General features: G+C 44.3%; 1 protein-coding gene across 1 annotated transcript in view; it reads right to left on the bottom strand.

Moving 5' to 3' along the window:
* Positions 1–2,427: 2,427 nt before the first annotated feature.
* AXDND1 (axonemal dynein light chain domain containing 1) overlaps positions 2,428–19,021 on the bottom strand; it is a 20,997-nt gene continuing 4,403 nt past the window's right edge. Inside the window, 19 exon segments of the mRNA XM_010076805.1 lie at positions 2,428–2,525; positions 3,085–3,180; positions 3,932–4,083; positions 4,955–5,046; positions 6,251–6,382; positions 6,531–6,674; positions 7,548–7,658; positions 8,632–8,728; positions 9,294–9,502; positions 10,186–10,279; positions 10,873–11,086; positions 13,765–13,999; positions 14,381–14,444; positions 15,300–15,466; positions 16,052–16,153; positions 16,734–16,854; positions 17,478–17,582; positions 17,998–18,138; positions 18,662–18,783. Coding sequence (XP_010075107.1) covers positions 2,428–2,525; positions 3,085–3,180; positions 3,932–4,083; positions 4,955–5,046; positions 6,251–6,382; positions 6,531–6,674; positions 7,548–7,658; positions 8,632–8,728; positions 9,294–9,502; positions 10,186–10,279; positions 10,873–11,086; positions 13,765–13,999; positions 14,381–14,444; positions 15,300–15,466; positions 16,052–16,153; positions 16,734–16,854; positions 17,478–17,582; positions 17,998–18,138; positions 18,662–18,783 — 2,496 coding nt within the window.

Here is a 19,021-nt window from a genome sequence, read left to right as displayed (position 1 = left end):
AAGGACAGCCTAGCCTCTATGTACTTAAATGCCCCCGTCCCCAAACTCAACAGCCGGGCAGGTGAGGGTGGGAGTCTGACAGTCGGCAGGGGAGCAGAAAGGGGGTCAGCACTCAGGCAGGTTGTTCTGCAGCAGGTGAACGAGCCGTGCGCCATGACATAGTCCTGGATATAGGATCTCAGTCACCACCCATGCACACATACATACGCACACAGGCAACCAAGGTGTTTATCCCTAGTTTTAAAAGAACAGGGAAAGGAGGGAGGAGGAAGAGAAGGAAAGGGCAACCTTTATGGCTTGGCACTTGCCTGCAAGGCACATGAGCTGTGCAGAGGAAAGGCAGGCTGTGCTGCTGCTTGCTTCCACTGGGGGGTGAGGCAGGACAAAATCTGAGCTTGTGGGCATCTAAAAATTTTAGAGGTGATACATTTAATCAACTCCTACTGAGTGGACAAGGGGGAATCCAGCACCTCTAGGGAAAAGCCAGCTGAGAGCCCTGAGAACAGTGGTACTCTTGCCTGCTGCAGCCGCCTTGGTAACCTTTACACACAGGGAAGGAACAGAGAAAGTCCTCAAAATTCCTATAATCCTCAAAGCTCCTATGTATCTTTCCTGCCCAAAGCTGTTTGAAATGACTGGGAACCTAAAGACACAGCAATCCTTTCCCTTGTCAAAGACATGGAGCACTCTCAAAGGAAATACCACTGTGCTCAGTTTCTCTGATCCTGGTGCCCTTTGGGTGGGCATCAGCTCTGCTCCTGCCTTTTTATTTGACCTGCAGCATCTCCCCCTGCTTCCAAGCAGACTTCCCCTGCACAACCACTCCCAGGCCCAATGTTCTGCTGCTGGTGACCTGTAGAGGCCAAGAAAAGAGGGCACTTTGTGGACCTTTTCTTAATTGACCACACTGTCGTTGGCCATCATGCATGTGCCTAGCAGGGGTTTCCCAGACAGTCAGTCACTCCTGCGTTTTCACTCATTTTATTCAGTCCCTCTTTGCTGGCTCATACCCATTGGCAAGTATGATTGCTAATATCTCTGTTAAATGCATCTGTGTCACGAGGATGGCCTGTATGTCGTGCCGCAAAGGACAAGGATCCCACTTTTACTAAGTACCACATATTCCGTATTTAATCATCCCCTTCAGTTCCCTGGAGTCCCCTTCTCAACACTCAGTGCTCCTGTAAGACTTGCTCTACAAGTACTCTCCAGCTTTTTCATGGAAAGGCCACCCGGCGAACCAGCCCCCTTACAACTGTCTGGGAATTGGAAAAAATCCACCTGTAAACTTCTCTGTGATTACACAAGCATCCAAGCTCCAGCTCCCATCCAAACCATTCTGTCACTGCAACCCTCTCAGTAGAGGGCAGCAGGGTGGTTGTGGCTCCTGCTTGGGTGTCTGTAATAGATCTCAGTAGTGATCCACTCGTGGAAAACTAGCTCTGGGAAGTGGAACAGCTCTGTAATCTTCCCCTGGCAAACACGAGCTGTGTAGCTGTTTCTCTAAGGCTAGTTCTGGTTATTTCTCACGCTGCTGGAATAGGCCCCTGTTTCCCAACCTAGGGCGAAAGGCTGTAATACTACACAGAGTGAGCTGCAGATGATCCTTGCTCTGAACACTTTGTTGGCTGCATTTCTAACTCTGTGTGAAATGATCCTTCCAGACCAAGATTCCTTGGCACGTCAAGGACCAACACCCTCTCCAGACAATGTCTCAAAGGAACAACACTTAGCCTGAGAAATTAAACTGTCAAGAGACACACGGTACTATGGCAGGGCACACACATTACCCTATTTGCATTCACATCTGCAGAAGCCAGGCATCGTTTTTTTCAGTGATGTAACTTTTATGCAGTTACAGAAAAGGCAAATGATAGCTAAGAACATCCTCCGTTCCAAAGAGCGTGTCTTGTTCCAGCAGGATCTTTTTTCTTTTACATATAAAGAGCTAGCAGAAATTTGTTATTTTACCTTCAGGAGATACACTCAAAACCCTTGCAGAAGGAAAAAATTCAAAAATATCCATCAGGATTAGTGATATATGATGTTTCCAAAATAGTATTTACTCTGGAGGAGTTAGCAAGGGCTGTCTGAGCTGATGCGATTCCTGACAGTTTTGCTGCCTGCTCTTCTGAGCTGAGAGTGTACTGTGTACTGCATACTGCAGAGTCACACCAAATCCAGGCAGCTCTGCTGGCCTTGCAGAGTTTTGTAACTACACAGACTGCCCTAGGCTGTGGACCCAACAGAGGCAGAAGCCCCAGGTGGCCACCTCACTGTTGAGGCTGTAGGGGTTACTGTGGATGTACGCAGTACAGGGGACCGAACACAGAAACCACAGGGAAATGGAGGATGCATTGTAAATGACATCCTAGTGCAGGGAGCGGGTGAACTGGCATAATCTGAAGTCTGACTTTGTGACCTTGGTTACAGGCAGTTGTCCTGCATCAGCAATTTGAGAAAGGCCTCCAGGATCATGCACAGCTTCAAGGCTGCTTCACGCTTTCTGAAAGGAGGACAAAAACCTTCAAAAGAAAAAGATTCAAAGAAGAATGCAAAAATCCCAATCTGCATAATTTATTCCTAACTAGTCTGCTGATAACTGCATCATCTGAAGTCCAAAGAATGAAGGAGGTACCCATTATCAAACACACAACCAGGCCATGCAGGCACTGAGAAAAAAAACCCCAACCTTGATATGAGAGGAAAGAAGTGCAAGTTACTTTCATGATCCAACAGGGATGACACTGAAAGAGACAGAGCAAGAAGAGACTGATGAACACAAACAGGAGGCAAGCACAGGGCAAGGGGAGGGGAGGAGGGCATGGTGGCAGGAGAGATGTAGGTAGGAGAAAGTCGAGGTAGCAATGGTATCATAGGGAAGACAAGCTGTGAAGATGGGAGAATTGTGGCAGGAGGTAGAGGACAAGCAAGACACGTGTCGAAGTGGTACAGCCAGCTAGAAGAACAGCATAAGTGCTGAGATGTTGGGGTAGTAGGTAAGGAGTAACAGCAGTGGACCATGGGTGAAATGCTACTATGAATGGGCACTAAGAAACTACTTAGGCATTGGTGTTCTTTAACATTCGTTTTTTCTGGATCCCTTGGACTTGCCAGAGGTAGAAATTTCGGGACTTGAACAGGTCCCAACTTCTCAGATGCTTTCCTGGAAACATTTTTCTGAAAGAAAACAACAAGCCAAAGCCATTAAAAATACCATGGGGTAAAAACGTGCCCAAGGTATCACATTCTTAGCAAAAAAATCAGTCTGTCCTCTCACTTTAATGTCAAAGAGATAGGATACACTGAAGGACTAAGGGAAAAAGTTTTAATTGCCATTCTTTCTCTCCTTCTCCATATCTTATAACTGTGCAGATCCAATTCAGAAAGGACACAAGGAAATGCTTTCACCCACAACAAACATGCGACATAAGGAACTCACTGCCACACCATATGGGCAAGATCAATAGGTCAGCAGTGTTCAAAGAACTTGTGGAGACAGCAAAAGTGTCCTGTGCTATAAGCACAGAAGGTCTATGGCCTCTCAGAGTGAAAGGACCCAGAACATTATTTCTTTTCTACCCCATAATCAGTGGTCCTAAACAGATCTTCTTGGCTGTAACAGGGAACACTCACAAGGAAGATGAAGCCAATTACAGTGATATCCTAGATATAGACCCGTGTCATATGTCAAAATCAAACAAAATTAATTTCTCTTAAAACTAGACCATGTTCAGCAGTTCTTTCTGCCCTGATCTAGAATCATGTTAAAACCCTCCTTGCTTGGCTTCTGACAAAGAGTCTAGACAAAACCCTGGGATGTGCCCAGGAGGAGAGGGTCCTGCACTAAGCAGGAGATGAATGAGGTGTCCTCAAAGATTGCTTCCCTCTCCGAGTCTGGGAGAGGATTCAGAATATTGATTCTCCTGACCTTGTTCCTCTTTGTGTGTTGCTTCTGGGATGACTTTCCTCTCTTTCTCCAGCTCACTCTCTAGCTCTTTGATTCTCTGCAAAGCTTCTTCCAGCTTCTCTTCAAGACCTTCAGATCTCTCCTCTGCATTCTGAGCACGGATCTCTGTTTCTCTGACACACAGAAGCAAAGATAATAATGAAACCTGAAAACTAAGCAGCTGCTGGCAGGATACCTAAAAGAAAGATTTAGAAAGCTGAAGCGTTCAGTAGGATTGACTGACTATAAAACACATTTATGGTTTCAGAGAAGGGCATTGTTAAAAGATCTATAAAGGGCTTCGTGGCATATCTATGTAAACACTGCAGAATGAATTAGTTTTAAAATTCAGTGTTTGCTAGCAAAGGGTGAGATGCTGATATTCATTGTGCAAGAATAAATACAGAACACAGTCACTTCTATTAGCAAGGCTAATGAGATGGGGTTACCCTGGATAATGCAAGCTCACAGACAAAACAAGTATGAGGGAATGTAATTCAGAGTGCCCAAGCCTGGAAGTAATTACCAAACACAAACCGTAATGTGGTTCTGCACAGAGCCACTTGGGTGTCCCTTCACTGTGTTCCCCACACTTAGGCACAACGTTGCATGGCTGCACCTGCCAAGTTCCTGGGCACTAGCTGGCCCAGGAAGCACTCAGCTGCATTCACATAACACCTTGCAAGTTCTAACAGGGACAGAAGTATTAAGAAGTCTTGCAGAAATCCATCAGGAGTACCTCTGCAAGGTACCTTGTGTACACAAAACAAAAAACCTCCACACAGATGGAGAGCTGAGAGGAGCTCCCATCCTAGAGTAAAATGGGTCATGTCTTCAGCTAACATAAACCACAATCAATGGCTCAAGACAATCAGAAGGGAAGGAAACCCAAAATCAAGCCCACAGAAATTGGATGAAGCAGAACCTTATTAGAGAGCAGAACAGACACTTGCCTGTGATGAAACCCTGCCCTGCTCACGCCTCCAGCACAGGACCAGTACTCACAAGAGCTGCGCTTGCAGATTCTCCAGCATTGCCAGGGCTTCAAATTCTTTCTGAGAAAAGGGAGTCGAAGACTTGGTGGCAGTCATCTCCCTCTGGTTGGGAAGAGCAAAACCTTCTGTAAGTGAACACGAAACCAGCAATGCTTCACTTCATCTGTGGCATGCGTGTGGTTTGGTGCTGGTGTCTCAGTGCACAGGCACAACACAGGCAAGAGTTCTGTATCAGCAAAACATGTAAAACCAGAGGCTAGTTCATGCACTGAACTGATCTTGTCATTAAAAATAGACTAAAACACTTTTCTGACTCAGACATGAAGGTCTCACTGGCTCATAGTCTTGGTTGCTGGTGCATTCACTGGCTTACAGAGGTTGGAGGTAGTTATAGCCTGACCAGGAGTGAAAAAAACAACAAAACATTGTTCACAAAACAGAAAGAGGCAGCTCCTCACAGAATACAACAGGCATAGGTCAGTTTTCTTAGTCTGAAGAAGACAACCAGGGCTTTTCTGTAAAAGTAACTGTTGAAGGGCACCCACTCTAAGCTTTGGAAGTTAATCGTGATTTCCAAGGATTCATTGCTGTAAAGCAAATCAAAGTCCGTAAAGAAATGCTCCTGCATCTCCCACTGTCACTCTGAACTAGCTGCCTACCTCTAAACCATGAAGGGCAAGGCACACCCGGCCATGCAGCATGCTTAAAGAGTGGGAACATCCAGTGGCAGTTTGCTAGAAATCCACAATTCCTGTACCTCTAGGCTCCGCTCTGGATGACTGACTGGCCAGGGAATGACTGCAAAAGGCAGGCCCTATGACTTCTGAAGAGCAAGTTCAACAAAGAGCACCATCCCAAAGACAACTGGAGAAAACAGGGACCTAGGAGGCCAAAGAAACCTTGATTTCTTACTTCCCTGTTGTTCTGGGATCTCCCTGAATTTCTGAACCCTCTTAACTCCTCCCATGCGCTCAGCACCAAACCATTTTCACCATCCCAGTCTCTGCCGATAGTCCTGGTTCAGACTACACACATCACCTGTTACTAGTCCCACAAAAGTCCCGGGGCTGTGGCAGTAATGCATCTGGGCCAGGAGGACATACTGCAGCTGTGGTAACTGTGCTGATTATTATTTCAAGTTACAAGAAGAGAGGAAAGGGAGAGAACACCAGCACCTTGCACTGCCCCACCAGGTCTGACATGAGTGTTAAACAGGGTCTCGTAACAGAGTCTGGTTAGACAGCTAAAACCCAGCTCCAAATCTCTGCCAACAGGCTAAATCCATTGGTACAGTGGAGACTCCTACCCCTGTAACCGACACAATGTCTGACTTCAGAGACTTCAGGTGGACGTTGGAGTCGTGTCCTACACATCTGATCATGTCTGCAGTGGCTTCATTGTCCTCAGTCAGACAATCCAGACCAGAAACTGGCTGTTGCTGAGAGAGAAAAGGAACAAGAAATAGGAGATACCACTAGCTGAGTGGCATTCAAGGCATCTGTAAGGCCATGTTTCACATCACGTACATCAAGCAATAAATAAAAATGTCCTGCTGGAAAGTAGCATATCACAGCTACTACAGTCACCTGCATAATAGCAGTTTGTTCCTTTGCTTCTAATGTTTCTTCCTCTGTTACAAGTTTCCTGCTGCTGTTGGCATCTTCGCCTTCAAGCTCTCCCTGAGCTGAAGAAATGATAGTGTCCTTAAGCTTAAGCTTCAATTGCAGCTCCTGTAAAGCACCATAAAGATCAGGTTAGTAACACACTCCTTTTTTCCACCCAAATCACTCAGGCAAAGCTAGCTGGTTTCTGACTTTCTCTTGCACATGTTTAGGCTCAGGCTCCAGCTACCTAGGAGGTCCCGAGTATGAATATATTTCAGATCACAGATGAATAGCTAATTACTGAATATTACACAACCAGGACCCCCTGTGGCATATCTGCTTCATATAGGCCATGGTACAGAGAAAAAGAGAGGCAGCATGTGACATATAGCACTGGCTGTACACTGGAAGTCATCAACAACATCACTGCTTAGTGGTTGAGTTCAGAACTGATGCCAACAAATTGTTCAAGACAATAGATCTAAATCTATTTCCTCATCGTCTGAATTTAGTCTGTTTCATATGAGACTACGCCAATGCCAGGCCAACCATCTATAAAACACATCTAATTGTCACAGGCAGTATCAGACATCCATCCAGCCACCTAAGGAATTAAACTCGTTCAGCCTGATCTCCTGGGCAAGGCAACCACCAGCACTCCAGCCAAAGTCCCCCCCAATGGGTGAAGCAAAAGCTATCATGCACCATGGGGAACAGATTTACCAGTGGGGTAAAATCTCCTAGCTCCACTGAAGCTTTGGTTTTTCCTCAGACCTGCCCTCACAAGAAGCACTGTGATTTTTAACCAGTTTACAGTCATAACACCTCACAGTTCTAGCTGCAGCTTTGAGCGTGTGCAGATCCCCATGCTAAACCTTCCCTCAAACCGAACTGTAGCTGCTTCCTTAAGGAAAAGTTTTGAAGAAGATCTTCATTCAGACCGGTTCAACCTAGAGCAGAAAATGCAGCCTCTGATCCAAAAAGGTTTCTCAGTTCTACCTCTGATCCAAAGAAGTTTCTCAGCTCTTCTAAATCTAGAAAGGAGACGGGAGTGCCTTTGATCTCTGAAAGGAGAAGACTACACGCTTGAATCCAATTACAGCACTCAGTCTGGGAAGACATAACAGAAAATTATTAGAGATTATTGAGCAGAAAAAATAGCTGTTATCATATTCCTTCAGTCAGTTAAATAACTCCACCCTTCTGTCTCTGTCTGGTCTAGGGACCTACCTGGACCCTTCCATTCTCACCCTACAAAGGAAAAGGAAGACACATTTCTCCAAGCTTTCAGACATGGCATCTGTCACTGGCTAACCACTCCCACCAACTAATTCCTTTAACAAGCTCCTCCTCAGGCCAGCACAGAACATCCCTGTCACAACCACTGCCCCAGCCCATGTGTGGAGAAATGAGTAAGTCCCAGGGGTTAATTTTTCACTAGCTAAGGTAGCACAGAACAGAAGCACAAGTATTTTCAATCCCTGCAGAGAAGCTTCTTACATTCCTTGAAGGAATGCCATTTGCCCTGTGGTCAGTGAAGCCTTGGGCTTGAGGAAAGGTCTCCCTCACATTTATAAAGTGCAGGCAAAGCTCATCTAAACACAGTGAAGACAGCAGTAGCAATTAAGAGCTTTACCTGCAAGTCTAGAATACGGAACTGGCAGGTAGGTCAGTTGGCTGCAAAAAGTTTCAGCTGCATCTGTATAAAAGTACACTGCACTGAGTACCTCCAGGAACTCCTATGCACCACTCAGGTCTGGGTGTACGTGGCTCTGACAAGCTTTGAACCAGAGGTGAAGCTACTGATACTCATACAGAATAAATCTCACAGGAGAGCTCTTACATATGTACCCTGAAACAGGGTAAGGAAAATATTAAAATTGAGCATGACCTGATCCAGGTTTATCTGCTTTCCAGGACTGCAGAGTCAGTAGGAAACTTGAGGGATGAGGGTAATCCATTGGAGTAGGAGCCTTTCTCCTTCTTGAAACCCTCACATATATTTTCTCTTTACCTTTTTTCAAAGCAAATGCAGTCTCATATACCCCAGACCTAGACAGCTGGAAGCATAGACACCTTTTACCTTGATCTTATTCAGCTCCTCCAGCTCAAAATCAGCTTCTAAATCCATCTCAGACCGTTTCTTTCGAACAATTGCATTGACAATCTCGCGGCAGGAGCTGCAAAGATGCAGAATGTCATTGGCCCTGCAGAAGTGCCCTCAACTGCTTTATTCCCTTCAGCCAGGATCCTGCTGCTGTTAGCAAGGTACAGGAGCTATCTGCAGACCTCAGCACTAGAGAGGTCTCCAGAAGAGCAATCCTTGCCTGCCCCACTCACACAACGACCTCCTGGACAGCTTGTCCAAGCCAGCGCTGTACTAACCCACAGACCCTGAGTCAGGTGGAGGCTTTGCTCCAGGTGACCTGGACTGCAGGCTCACTGCCTATACTGCCCTTCGTTCCTCTGGAGGTCATCCTCAGAAGTGTGGGCAGAACCCATGCAATCACAGATGTGACCATGTTTTATGGCACTACTACCTATAAAGCAGGTGCTGCCATTCTCTTTAGATGTTCCTATCCTTTTAGGCTCCTACAAATTCTTGTAAGGCCAATTTAGGACCTGGGAAAAGATCCAAGGACAAGGAAATTGATGGGATCTGCCACCATGATCAATCTCTGAGTACACTACACATTTTTTCTTGAGAAAACCCTCTTAAAAGAAACTGAAAACCTCTGCCGGTACCTGATTATAGAACCAGAGAGTCTGCTCATCTCCCCAACCAACTCTTCAGCTTCGTCCTGCAGCTTATGAGCCCTCAGAAGTCTGAGCTCCTTGTCCATCTTGGTGTCTGACTCTTGCCCCTGGGGACACTCCCAGGAAAAGCGGTCTGCTATCATGTGTCTCAGTAAATTCACCAGCCACAGGGTCAGGTTTCTGTGCAGTTCAGCCACCTGTACAATACATCAAAGCAAATCGAAATCAGTAATAAATGACTAGTCTTGCCAAATAGTCTGAAGTCAATGCATTTCACGTAAGTCAATGTCTTACCTAATTCAATTCACAAACTGACCTAATGACAGAAACATTTATTTTTCCCATTTTTTCTCCCATATTCATTCCTATTACGAACACATCTTTTCCTGCTATGAATCTATCCTTTCCTGTTCTTGTTTAGGATCGTATGCTGCTTATCAGCCATGTGGTGCTCTCTTCTGTCCAAAATTCAGCCACAAACCCAAGATCACACACCACACTTATAGAACATTTTAAAAATGTGTAGTGAGACCCTCTAGTCTACAAGCCTGGGGGAAAGAAGTAAAACCACAGAGCTAGCAGCCACAACAGCTCTCTGAACAGGAAATATCAGAAGGATATTAAGAGATATTGCTGAAGCTGAAACAATAAATTTGTGTTCATGTACTGTGTAGGAGACCTTGCAGCTATTTTTAGAGGAGTTCTCCTCTTCTCTTTTGGCTGGAAGACAAAAGCCACAACTCAAATCAAACAGGAAAGAAAGTGTTGAAAGAGAGACAAGCATTCCTCACAACTGCGCTCTGGCCAGATGGAAATTAAGAGAAAGGCTGAATACTAGATACAGTGTTCTTAGCCCTAGCAGTTTCAGGCTTGCACTTACTTTTTTGTTAAGATGCACCATGTTCTTCTCAGCCTCATTATTCATGGACAGAACCCATTGCTGAATCATCTGAAAAAATTCTCTAGGTATGGCCCTGAAAAAAACACAAATCCGGAAACAAAGTGACCTCTAGTACACCAGACCTGAAGATCTCCTGTATCACAGACACGGTTTGCTTCCCAACTTAAGCAAAAGGACATATTCTAGGACATCATCTACTGGAAACATGACAGAGACTTTTTTGTTAATGCTGTAGTTGTGGGCGAACTTGGCATTTGCAAGTAATCTCTTACATATACTTTATGTCCGTGCCCTGCAAATAATTTATTTATTGATATTTAGCAAAGACAATGGAGCACCATGAGGAAGAGTATGCCCCCACAAATCCGACTGTAATTGAATCACATATTTTGGTTTTTCTTCAAATGTCAAGATTTCCAAAGCAGGTGGCAGTTGTGACGGTGATGTTCCAAGAGCGATATTGAAGCCACCAACTGTTTCCGCAGATACTGCCAAATTAAAGCAAATGAAAGGCAGTTGCCAATCATTTTAACACTTCAGTTGATCGCATTTATCCCACTGCCAGTTTCCTGCACTAGAGTCCTCACAAAAGGACATTTCTCCCTCTTATGAGTGTGGTTTAAGGTACAAAACCAGCCCAGGCACAATTAACACTTCTGTCCTTACGGGAAATGTGGTTTCTTATCACTCTCAGCTTCATGCAGCTGGCTGGAGCCTATACAGCTCATCACTGCATCCACCTGGGCCAGCCACGCAGGAATCTTTTGATAAAATGCCCCCAGTGCAGCTTCTTGCATGCCAGAACCTCGCTTCAGCTTTTGCACCTTGAATAACCAATCTTCCATACTTCTCACCAAGGCTGTCAAAAACTTAACTGTCCCTGCAGGGGAAGAAAATATGAACCTTTAATTACAGCTCTTTCAGCCAACAAAAACAAAGCTGAATCCAAAGAGGGATGCCAAGAGGGACGAACAGCTTATGTGGGAACTGGCTACACTTAGGACTAAGAATGAGCTGTTTAGTAAGCGCTGAATTCAAAGCAACCTGAAAGAAAATGGGCTTAATTTGCAGCCCTGACTTTTCTTCTTGTCTTGCCAAATTTGGCTGCTTCATTGCATAAAGGCTTAATATAACTCTTTTCAAAACAGCTTTGCAGTTACAACATGATTCTTCAAAGACGCAGGTGATACAGTATGCACAGATGTGCAAAATTCCTGGACAAGGCAGTAAATTACTTGTTCATTCACTCACCTGGCACACGCTGATGGATATTCTCTGTTTGTTGGGGCATATGTTTGAAATGTACAATGCTTGGGCTTCATACCCAAGTTTAAACTGTCATTAAATCCTGGTGAGGTCCTGGCCTCCATGACGTCTTGTAGCAAAGATGGCATGTTAAACACATGGAGGTGATGACAGTTTTTGTAATATTTAAATTATTTTGATGCATGGCTTGGCTTCCCCACTGAACAGCTGTGAGGTAGAACTGATTAGCTTCTCTGGATGGAGAGAAGTGCGATGAAGCAGTGTTGGGATGTCCAGACAGGTAAGAAAGGGAGGAGGTTACCCTTACAGGGTGGAGCCTTTCAGAGCACACTAAGGGAGAGCCATAACCAGACATCAGTTTTTAGTGACCAAGAGGCCAAGAAGAAGTAGTAAGAACGATATCATTTATATTTTCCTGCCATGCAGCATCAGCTTAAGAGCAAAGAAGAAAAGAGGTCCCAGAAGGGTATGGGATGAGGGAGAACAGTCACCTCTGATCACTTACGTGTGGTCTGGCCATATTAGACCTTACACAGTATTCTGGATCCTTATGAAATAGCAGCTTGCTTTGGGAAGGCTGTCTGTGTCATTGCATTTGTCTTATAAACTTAATTGAGTTCCCAGCAAAAGAGAAGACCTAACTGGAGGTCACTGGAGAGGTCACCCTAGACCCAAGTGCCAATTTCAGATTCAGAAACATCTTATTCTCATGAAGAATGTACACTGTGAAGGCTTTAAGAAGTGATAAAGCAAGACTGAATAAAAGCAAAGGCCTTAAGCCAAACCTTATAAATTTCATATAAGTCCTCTCTTATATCTCCTGTCTAAAACAACCTCATATCTCATTGTTCTCTCTGCATCTCTAATCCTGGTCATCAAATAACAAATCCTTTGTATTTCTGGCACATGCTGCTTGAGATCAGGTAATCAGATCTCAGAAGATAATAAATACTTCAGGTAACTGAGTGCCATTGTCTTACAGGGCAAAATTACCATGTTCTCAGTATTCTTTCTTACCTATTCTTTATAGTTTCTTTCATTTTCACTGTCTTACCAAAGCTGCAATGTAAAGAGAAGGGATACCTTGTCTTTTCTACTGACAGGCCATTACATTACCGTGTAAAAATGAATCCAAGCCACTCAAAATACACTGCCTTGTATAGATCAAGAGAATACCTTTCCTGTGGTCCAGTTCCCAAAGCCTTTGTTAAAATAAGCAAAAATCTCTTTTTCTAGACTTTACTGGCTGAAGCAATTTAAGATCAGATGTCTGTGCTGTGCTGGTCAGCCCTTTGCTCAAATCACAACTAAACATTGAGGCTTCTGATAATCTGCTGTTAACTTTTTGCTATGCTGGTGTCTGGCCGATTATGTCCCAGTTCCTTCTTTCTCTCACTTTCTAATGAGAACTACCAGGAATATTTAATTCCTTTAGCTGTCTCTTAGGATGGACAAACCTATCATTCTATTTTAGCTCCTTTAGTAGGCTGAAATACGACATGTTGCATAAGGAAATGCAGGGAGAAAAGCACAGAACAACCCTGAGTGAAAGAATAAGATAGCAGTACAAGAAGCAGCTTCGCAAACATGAGCAGCAGTTCCAGACAGCATGTTTAGTTTTAGTCTGCTAAAAGGAAATAAGATGATTAAACAAACATCAGAGATGAAACAATTCTGAAATCAGAAATGAGTCAAGGTCTCGCAGAGGCAAAGGTTGAGAAGGTTAGGTGCAGATTACCCAATGAATGTTTATTGTCTTACACAGGACATGATAACTTATTATCAGCAAAGAAAACATCTATTTACATACTTCATTATCAGGATAGTTCAATATCTAGATTAAGATAACTCTGCATTAGTGATAAGGTAATTTTAAAAAGTATTATCCTCTGAGATTGTTATCTAGTTAATGATCTTCAAAACGATATTTTATTTTACATCTTAAACATCCATTCTTTCCTTTTGTGTTTATTTTCTTTTCCATCAATTACCCACATAACCACAAGCCACCCATGCTCCCTCTGAACGACTTCCCTGTGCCATATCTGCATTGCATGTTCTTTGCACTGTATCACATTTAGCAATTCAGACATTCTTTTTTTTACATGTGACTGCAAGTCAAATTTCTTGGAGTTTACCCCTTGAATGCTCTTGATTCCCAGCACATATCTGGGGGTCAGACTTTAGCTTTGGAAAAAGCCAGTACAGATTACATCAGCTGGTCCTTTATTACCTGCTACTTTCCTGGCATCCCCAAAGAAAGACTGAACGGCAAAATTGGTCATTCCTTACCGTTATTCCCACTTATCCTTATATTGTATTGCCGGTAGAGTTCACACGCCCTTTTGTTTATTTCTTCTACGGCAGCATGCTGTGGAGGCAACGCTTCAGCAAAGTCCCGGTGTCGATCCAGCACTGTTTGTCCCAGCTCTGTCCAGTGCTTCTGCAGGATGGCAGCGCTCCTCAGACTCTTCATCTTTCTTAGGTGCACCTCCCCTCCGTACTGCTCCAGGTCTTCTTCTAGCATCTGAAAGAAAAGTAGCAAGCTCACCATGCCTCCAAAAGTTGGACCACCCGTTGGCTGCAAAGATGTCACAGTGAGTAGATAGCACAATAAGTTGGAAACTTACTGGTGACAATTCTGAGCATTTCTACGGATTAATATAATTTATCAGTCACCAGAGCTGTCAGTCAGACAGTGCTCAAACGCACGACTAAGTTTAATGCACTGGCTGAACTATGGTATTCTCATGTGTAGACCTCAGCTTAAGTTCCAGTAAAAAAAGATTTCAGATGATGTGTTTTTGTTCAAGTTTGTGATGGGCATAGGTGCTCACTGGAGCTCAGCTAACACATGCTGATTTGAGGAGATACCACTCACAATATGTCCAACCCCCCAAAATCTTACATCTATCAAGTTCTTGATATCTTGTAGGATTTCATCCAGTAGCTTTTCATTCATCAGAGAGGAGCTAAAGCAGCGAGAAAGAAGGGATGAGAGCTGAGAGGAAAAAACTCCTTTAATAGCCAGTGTAAAACCAAGAGTCAGGATATACTCTATGCATACCAAATTTGTGATACAAGTTGTAAATTGAAAGAGAAGTAAAAACCACCAGGCCCTACTCAGCCAGGGGTTTTTGTTCTCTCACTCAATGTGACACAAACACTGGGTGTCAGTTAAGAAAATATGTTACTTCCATCAAAGATGAAAATCAAATTCAAACACCTATAGAAAATTCAGACATTATTAACTCTATGATCAAAATCTATAAAGTGATGTCTTTTGTTAATGTGCACACTGTGTGCATTCCTGAATTTTGTATTTATGCTCCACTTTATTTAACATATCACAATGAACTTGCAAAAAGTCTGCAAAATATGATCACCTTAACATACAAAATGACTTTGGATTTGAAACCTCATATCTCTCAGAGTCTCATTTTGTATCTGTACGTGACAGAATTGAATGCTCTATTGAAGCATCAATGCACATGCATTCAAGTTAAAACAAACCAAACTAAATAGAAGAATTCTGTTACAGTAATGACAGCTGGTCACGCTGGTTCGCAGCAGGAGGTTACAATCCTTGCTACACCGAATTCAACCACAAATCCACAGCACCACTTTGGAGTGATACTATTAGGGACTTGATTATCAAAATACATGTGTTGAGCAGAAGAGTAGAGCAGTGAGGGACGTGCAAATTGCACCAGATCCCACTGCACTTCAGAGTCCTTGCATGCTTTGCACTGGGCCAGTGAGACCTACTGTCACAAGGCAAAGGTTGAAGGAGTTGACTGCTGCCCCCGTTCCTCTGGGCCACTCACGAGTCACTGCTATGGAAGGACTGAAGCCGTTTGTCGAGGCTGCTGCAGACAATTTGCAGTTTCCCCCGGGTGGACTCCTCGGAACGCTCTATTTCTGCTCCAAGGTGACCCAATCTCTCCTGGAACTGCTCAGTCTCTTCCTGCAGATCAGCCAGGTCTCCTGTGTCCTGCAGGCATTGGGCAAGAGGGTGGGAAAAGGGACTGTTGTGATTGTTTGATCCCAGTTGGAGGAATTCTCCCTTTGCCCTAGCTATTTTGAGATATACAGGTATCAGAGATTTGGGAAATGCCTGTAATTCCACAGCACAGCGCTCACAAACCCTTTGAGGCAGGACTAAGGGGGCTCATCCTCCCCAGGCATGGCCAGAACTGAGCGCCTGACTCCTTGCTGCTCGTATGCTATTGAGATACCATGCAGTGCCATACTTATGAGGCTAAAATTATACATTACGTGGATCTGTTTTGATTTTATGGAGATGGAATGGGGAAAGGGAAGAAAACAATGAGGAAAAAAAGGGGGAAACAAGGGAAAAAACAAAAGTTTGAGATAGAGATAAGTGGACATGGAGTAAAGAGAGAAAAGCAGAAAGAGAATGAATTCATTCAAATTTTAATGCTTGTTTGAAACTAGATCAACATTTGGAAGTTCAAGTAACAGCCAAAGTACCGAATGCTTTACTGGGAACCATAGGGCTACTTAAACCACGCATGCAAACACTCTGAACAGGTCCCCATCACAAGCAGATCCCTACCTTTGAGGCCAAGAGGACTGCAAAATGCTTGAGAACGTTGGTCAGTGTCTTTTCGCTAACATGGAGCCTGCGAACCAATGTGAGCTGGTTTCTGTCTACTATCTGAAAAAAAAAAATTATTTGCATGGTTTTCTTCTGAGAGGAGAGGCATCTGACATTAACACAGGAGCTTAACCATCAATGAAACGGAGCTCAAGCAGCTGGGTCCACTTTCCTTACAAATAAATTTCTGATCTCCCAGACAGCCCCAGAAGTTCTGCTAAGAGATTTTAAACCTGAATGGGATAAAGTAGGAGATCACAAACAAGGGGGAATCACAGAATTAACCAAGAATTATATTTTGTGAGGAACTGTGAGGAACTTGGGTACAATATTCTAAATTATGAGGAATAGGAAACTTTTTAGTCAAACTCATCTCTGAATGGAAAAATTAATTTCACAGAAGTTTTTCTGTCACAGAACCTGGCGCTCTGCTGTGTGAATTAACGGGTTTCCGTTTAAAAAACACACATCTGAAATGCAACAGACCTCAGGAACTGAGGTCAGGGCAGGTACAAGACGTGTTACTACCCAATCGTACTGAATAAAAATGGTTTTTTTGGGATGAAATCTGCCTTTGGAACAAGACTGCTAGCTGTGATGGCTTATACCTTGCAATGTATGACTGATGTCCTGCACCTACCTTCTGAGCCAGGCCATATGCAGCTGAGATCCAAACGTCTCTCTCTTGGGCAAGCAGCAGAACTTCCTCTTCCAGTTGTCTTCTGTGTAACTCGCATAACTCCCGATACTCTTCCAAAAGGCTAGAAGAAGGGAAAGATAATGAAATACATGCACCTGTGTTTCTCACTCACATTTACTGTCTTTCTCCCAATTCCTAAAGCTTTTCTTAGATATTTCCTCTTAATCCTTCCTTACTCAGTCACCTCCCACGCAGCCTGTAAATTCACAGGTCCTTTTCCCCGAGCCCCTACAACACTCTTCTGTTGCAACTTGGATTCAGTACGAATACAAATGGCTATAAGTGAACCTGTGTGCCTAGGCACCACAACTCTGACATCAACTACCGAAATCCCCTATTTCTTAGGTATCTGAAGATGTCCACAGGCCCTTAGAAGTTCAGACCTGCAGGCTCTGCTAGACTATGAAGAGCTCACCAGCTGTGAATGTGGGGTGAAGAAAAGGGAATGCCAGCACCTGAGCAACAAGTGCAACTTTCATGACTCAAAACTAGAAATGTTTTGAACAGCTTTCTACCGCTTTGAGGCGTTTAGCATTTATAGTAAAAGAATGGTGTTTGTCATAAAGAGACAAACTCTCTTCACCAGAAGAAAATCAGCCCTCACCTCTCCTTCCCAACAGCCCCAAGAGAAGGAAACCATCACGCTGCAGAAATCTCCCAACCCCAGCTTTGAAAGCAACTTACTTTGCATTTGTCTCAGCCTCCTGCACGGCTGCAGCTAGCTCCCCTTGAGTTTTTTTTGCTTCTTTTGTCACCTTGCAGTCATGCTCCCATACCTCGTACAGCTCACTGAAACAGCGGGGAACAGTCTTAGTGCGACTTAGCTCAGCCCAAAGGCCTCTCCTCTGGCAAACAGAGTCTGGGGGGCACTACACAAAGCTCTCTTCCTCCCAACACATTTGTCTCACTGTAGAGGTGAAAGATATCTTGAAGACCTCCTTGTCCCATGCATGCACATTGCTCCAGCAACCCCTTTCTGCAGTCCCCCACGAACGAACCTCCAGCGTGCCAAGGGAAGGACGTGACATTATTTGGCACTAAGAGGGTACAGTGAGAGTGTGAGGAGGCTCAAGTGCGGTCCCTGTAGCTCTGCTTCAAATCATAACACTGTCTTCCTGCTCCTGTGGGAGCAAGATCAGAAAACTGAACTTGGACTAAGCCTAGTGCATAGAGATGATTTTGTAGGATCAGGCAGGATTCAGACCTCGTCAGCCGTCCAACAGATTCCTTAAAATAGAGTAGTTCTTCTGTAATATGCTTGTTCACCAATTGCTGTGCCATCATTTTTTTGTAGAGAGCCTTCATCAGTTCAGGAAGCCGCTCCAGGAGACCCACGTACCTCTGCCTGCAGTAAAATGAGTCAAAAAAGGGGATTTACCTGAGAGCGCAGATCTCTCTTACCCCATCTGAAGTCCCTTTCCTTTCAGCGCACAGGAAGCGATCTATAAGGCAATTCTTTGAGCTTTTGCACTGGGGGTTTTAAACACTCTGGAAGAGTTTAGTAGCCACAAGTAGTGGTAATCTGAGCATGGAAACCCCAGCCACGAGGGAAGCCCCAGCTATTCTGTGTGTGAAAACTTCCAGTAAATGAAATGTCACACTGATAAGGAGCCCACACTGTCGAGTGTGGTGACAGTGGCACCAACTTCAAACTCCAGGTTACCTAAGAGAGGCTTGTTATCCTCAGTTGTTAATTAGGCAGGAAAATCCTATTTACTTCCTGGCATCAGACCCCTCAGCAATTAAATCGTGACAGGCTGGCTTTGCTGGGCAAGGATGTTAGGAATGATCTGCAATAGCTAATGCTGCTCCCGAGAGGGCACTGCATAAATCAAGAGAGGGATTAAGGGCGGTTGGCTGATGATGACCTGAGCTTTGAAAGCAGCTGTCCTCTCTCCATGCAGTCCACGCTGACCTGCCGAATCAGCTCATGGAAAACAATGTTGTAGATGTTCTGCTCTGCCTTCATCAGTTCCAGTGCGTTGTGCAGCTGGCAAAAGAGGTGAGAAAAATCACAGCCTTGCAGAGCCTGCTCAGCCTACTCCTCTAGCAACAGATCTCTCATTCTTTCTGAAGGAGGTTTCCCTTTGAGGACAAAATGTTACTAAAGGCATAAAGTGTTTAAAGAGCCATCCTGCATGCATTCACAGGTTCATTTTCAAATGTGTTATGCACTATCCTGACTGCCCTCCGGTCAACATCCATGTTTCTCTGCTGATTCCAGATGG

The sequence above is a fragment of the Pterocles gutturalis genome, unplaced genomic scaffold (genome assembly GCF_000699245.1).
Source record: "Pterocles gutturalis isolate BGI_N339 unplaced genomic scaffold, ASM69924v1 scaffold4553, whole genome shotgun sequence".
Lineage (NCBI taxonomy): Eukaryota > Metazoa > Chordata > Aves > Pterocliformes > Pteroclidae > Pterocles > Pterocles gutturalis.
The sequence above is the reverse complement of the archived record's forward strand: the minus strand, read 5'-3'. Positions and strand labels throughout refer to the sequence as shown.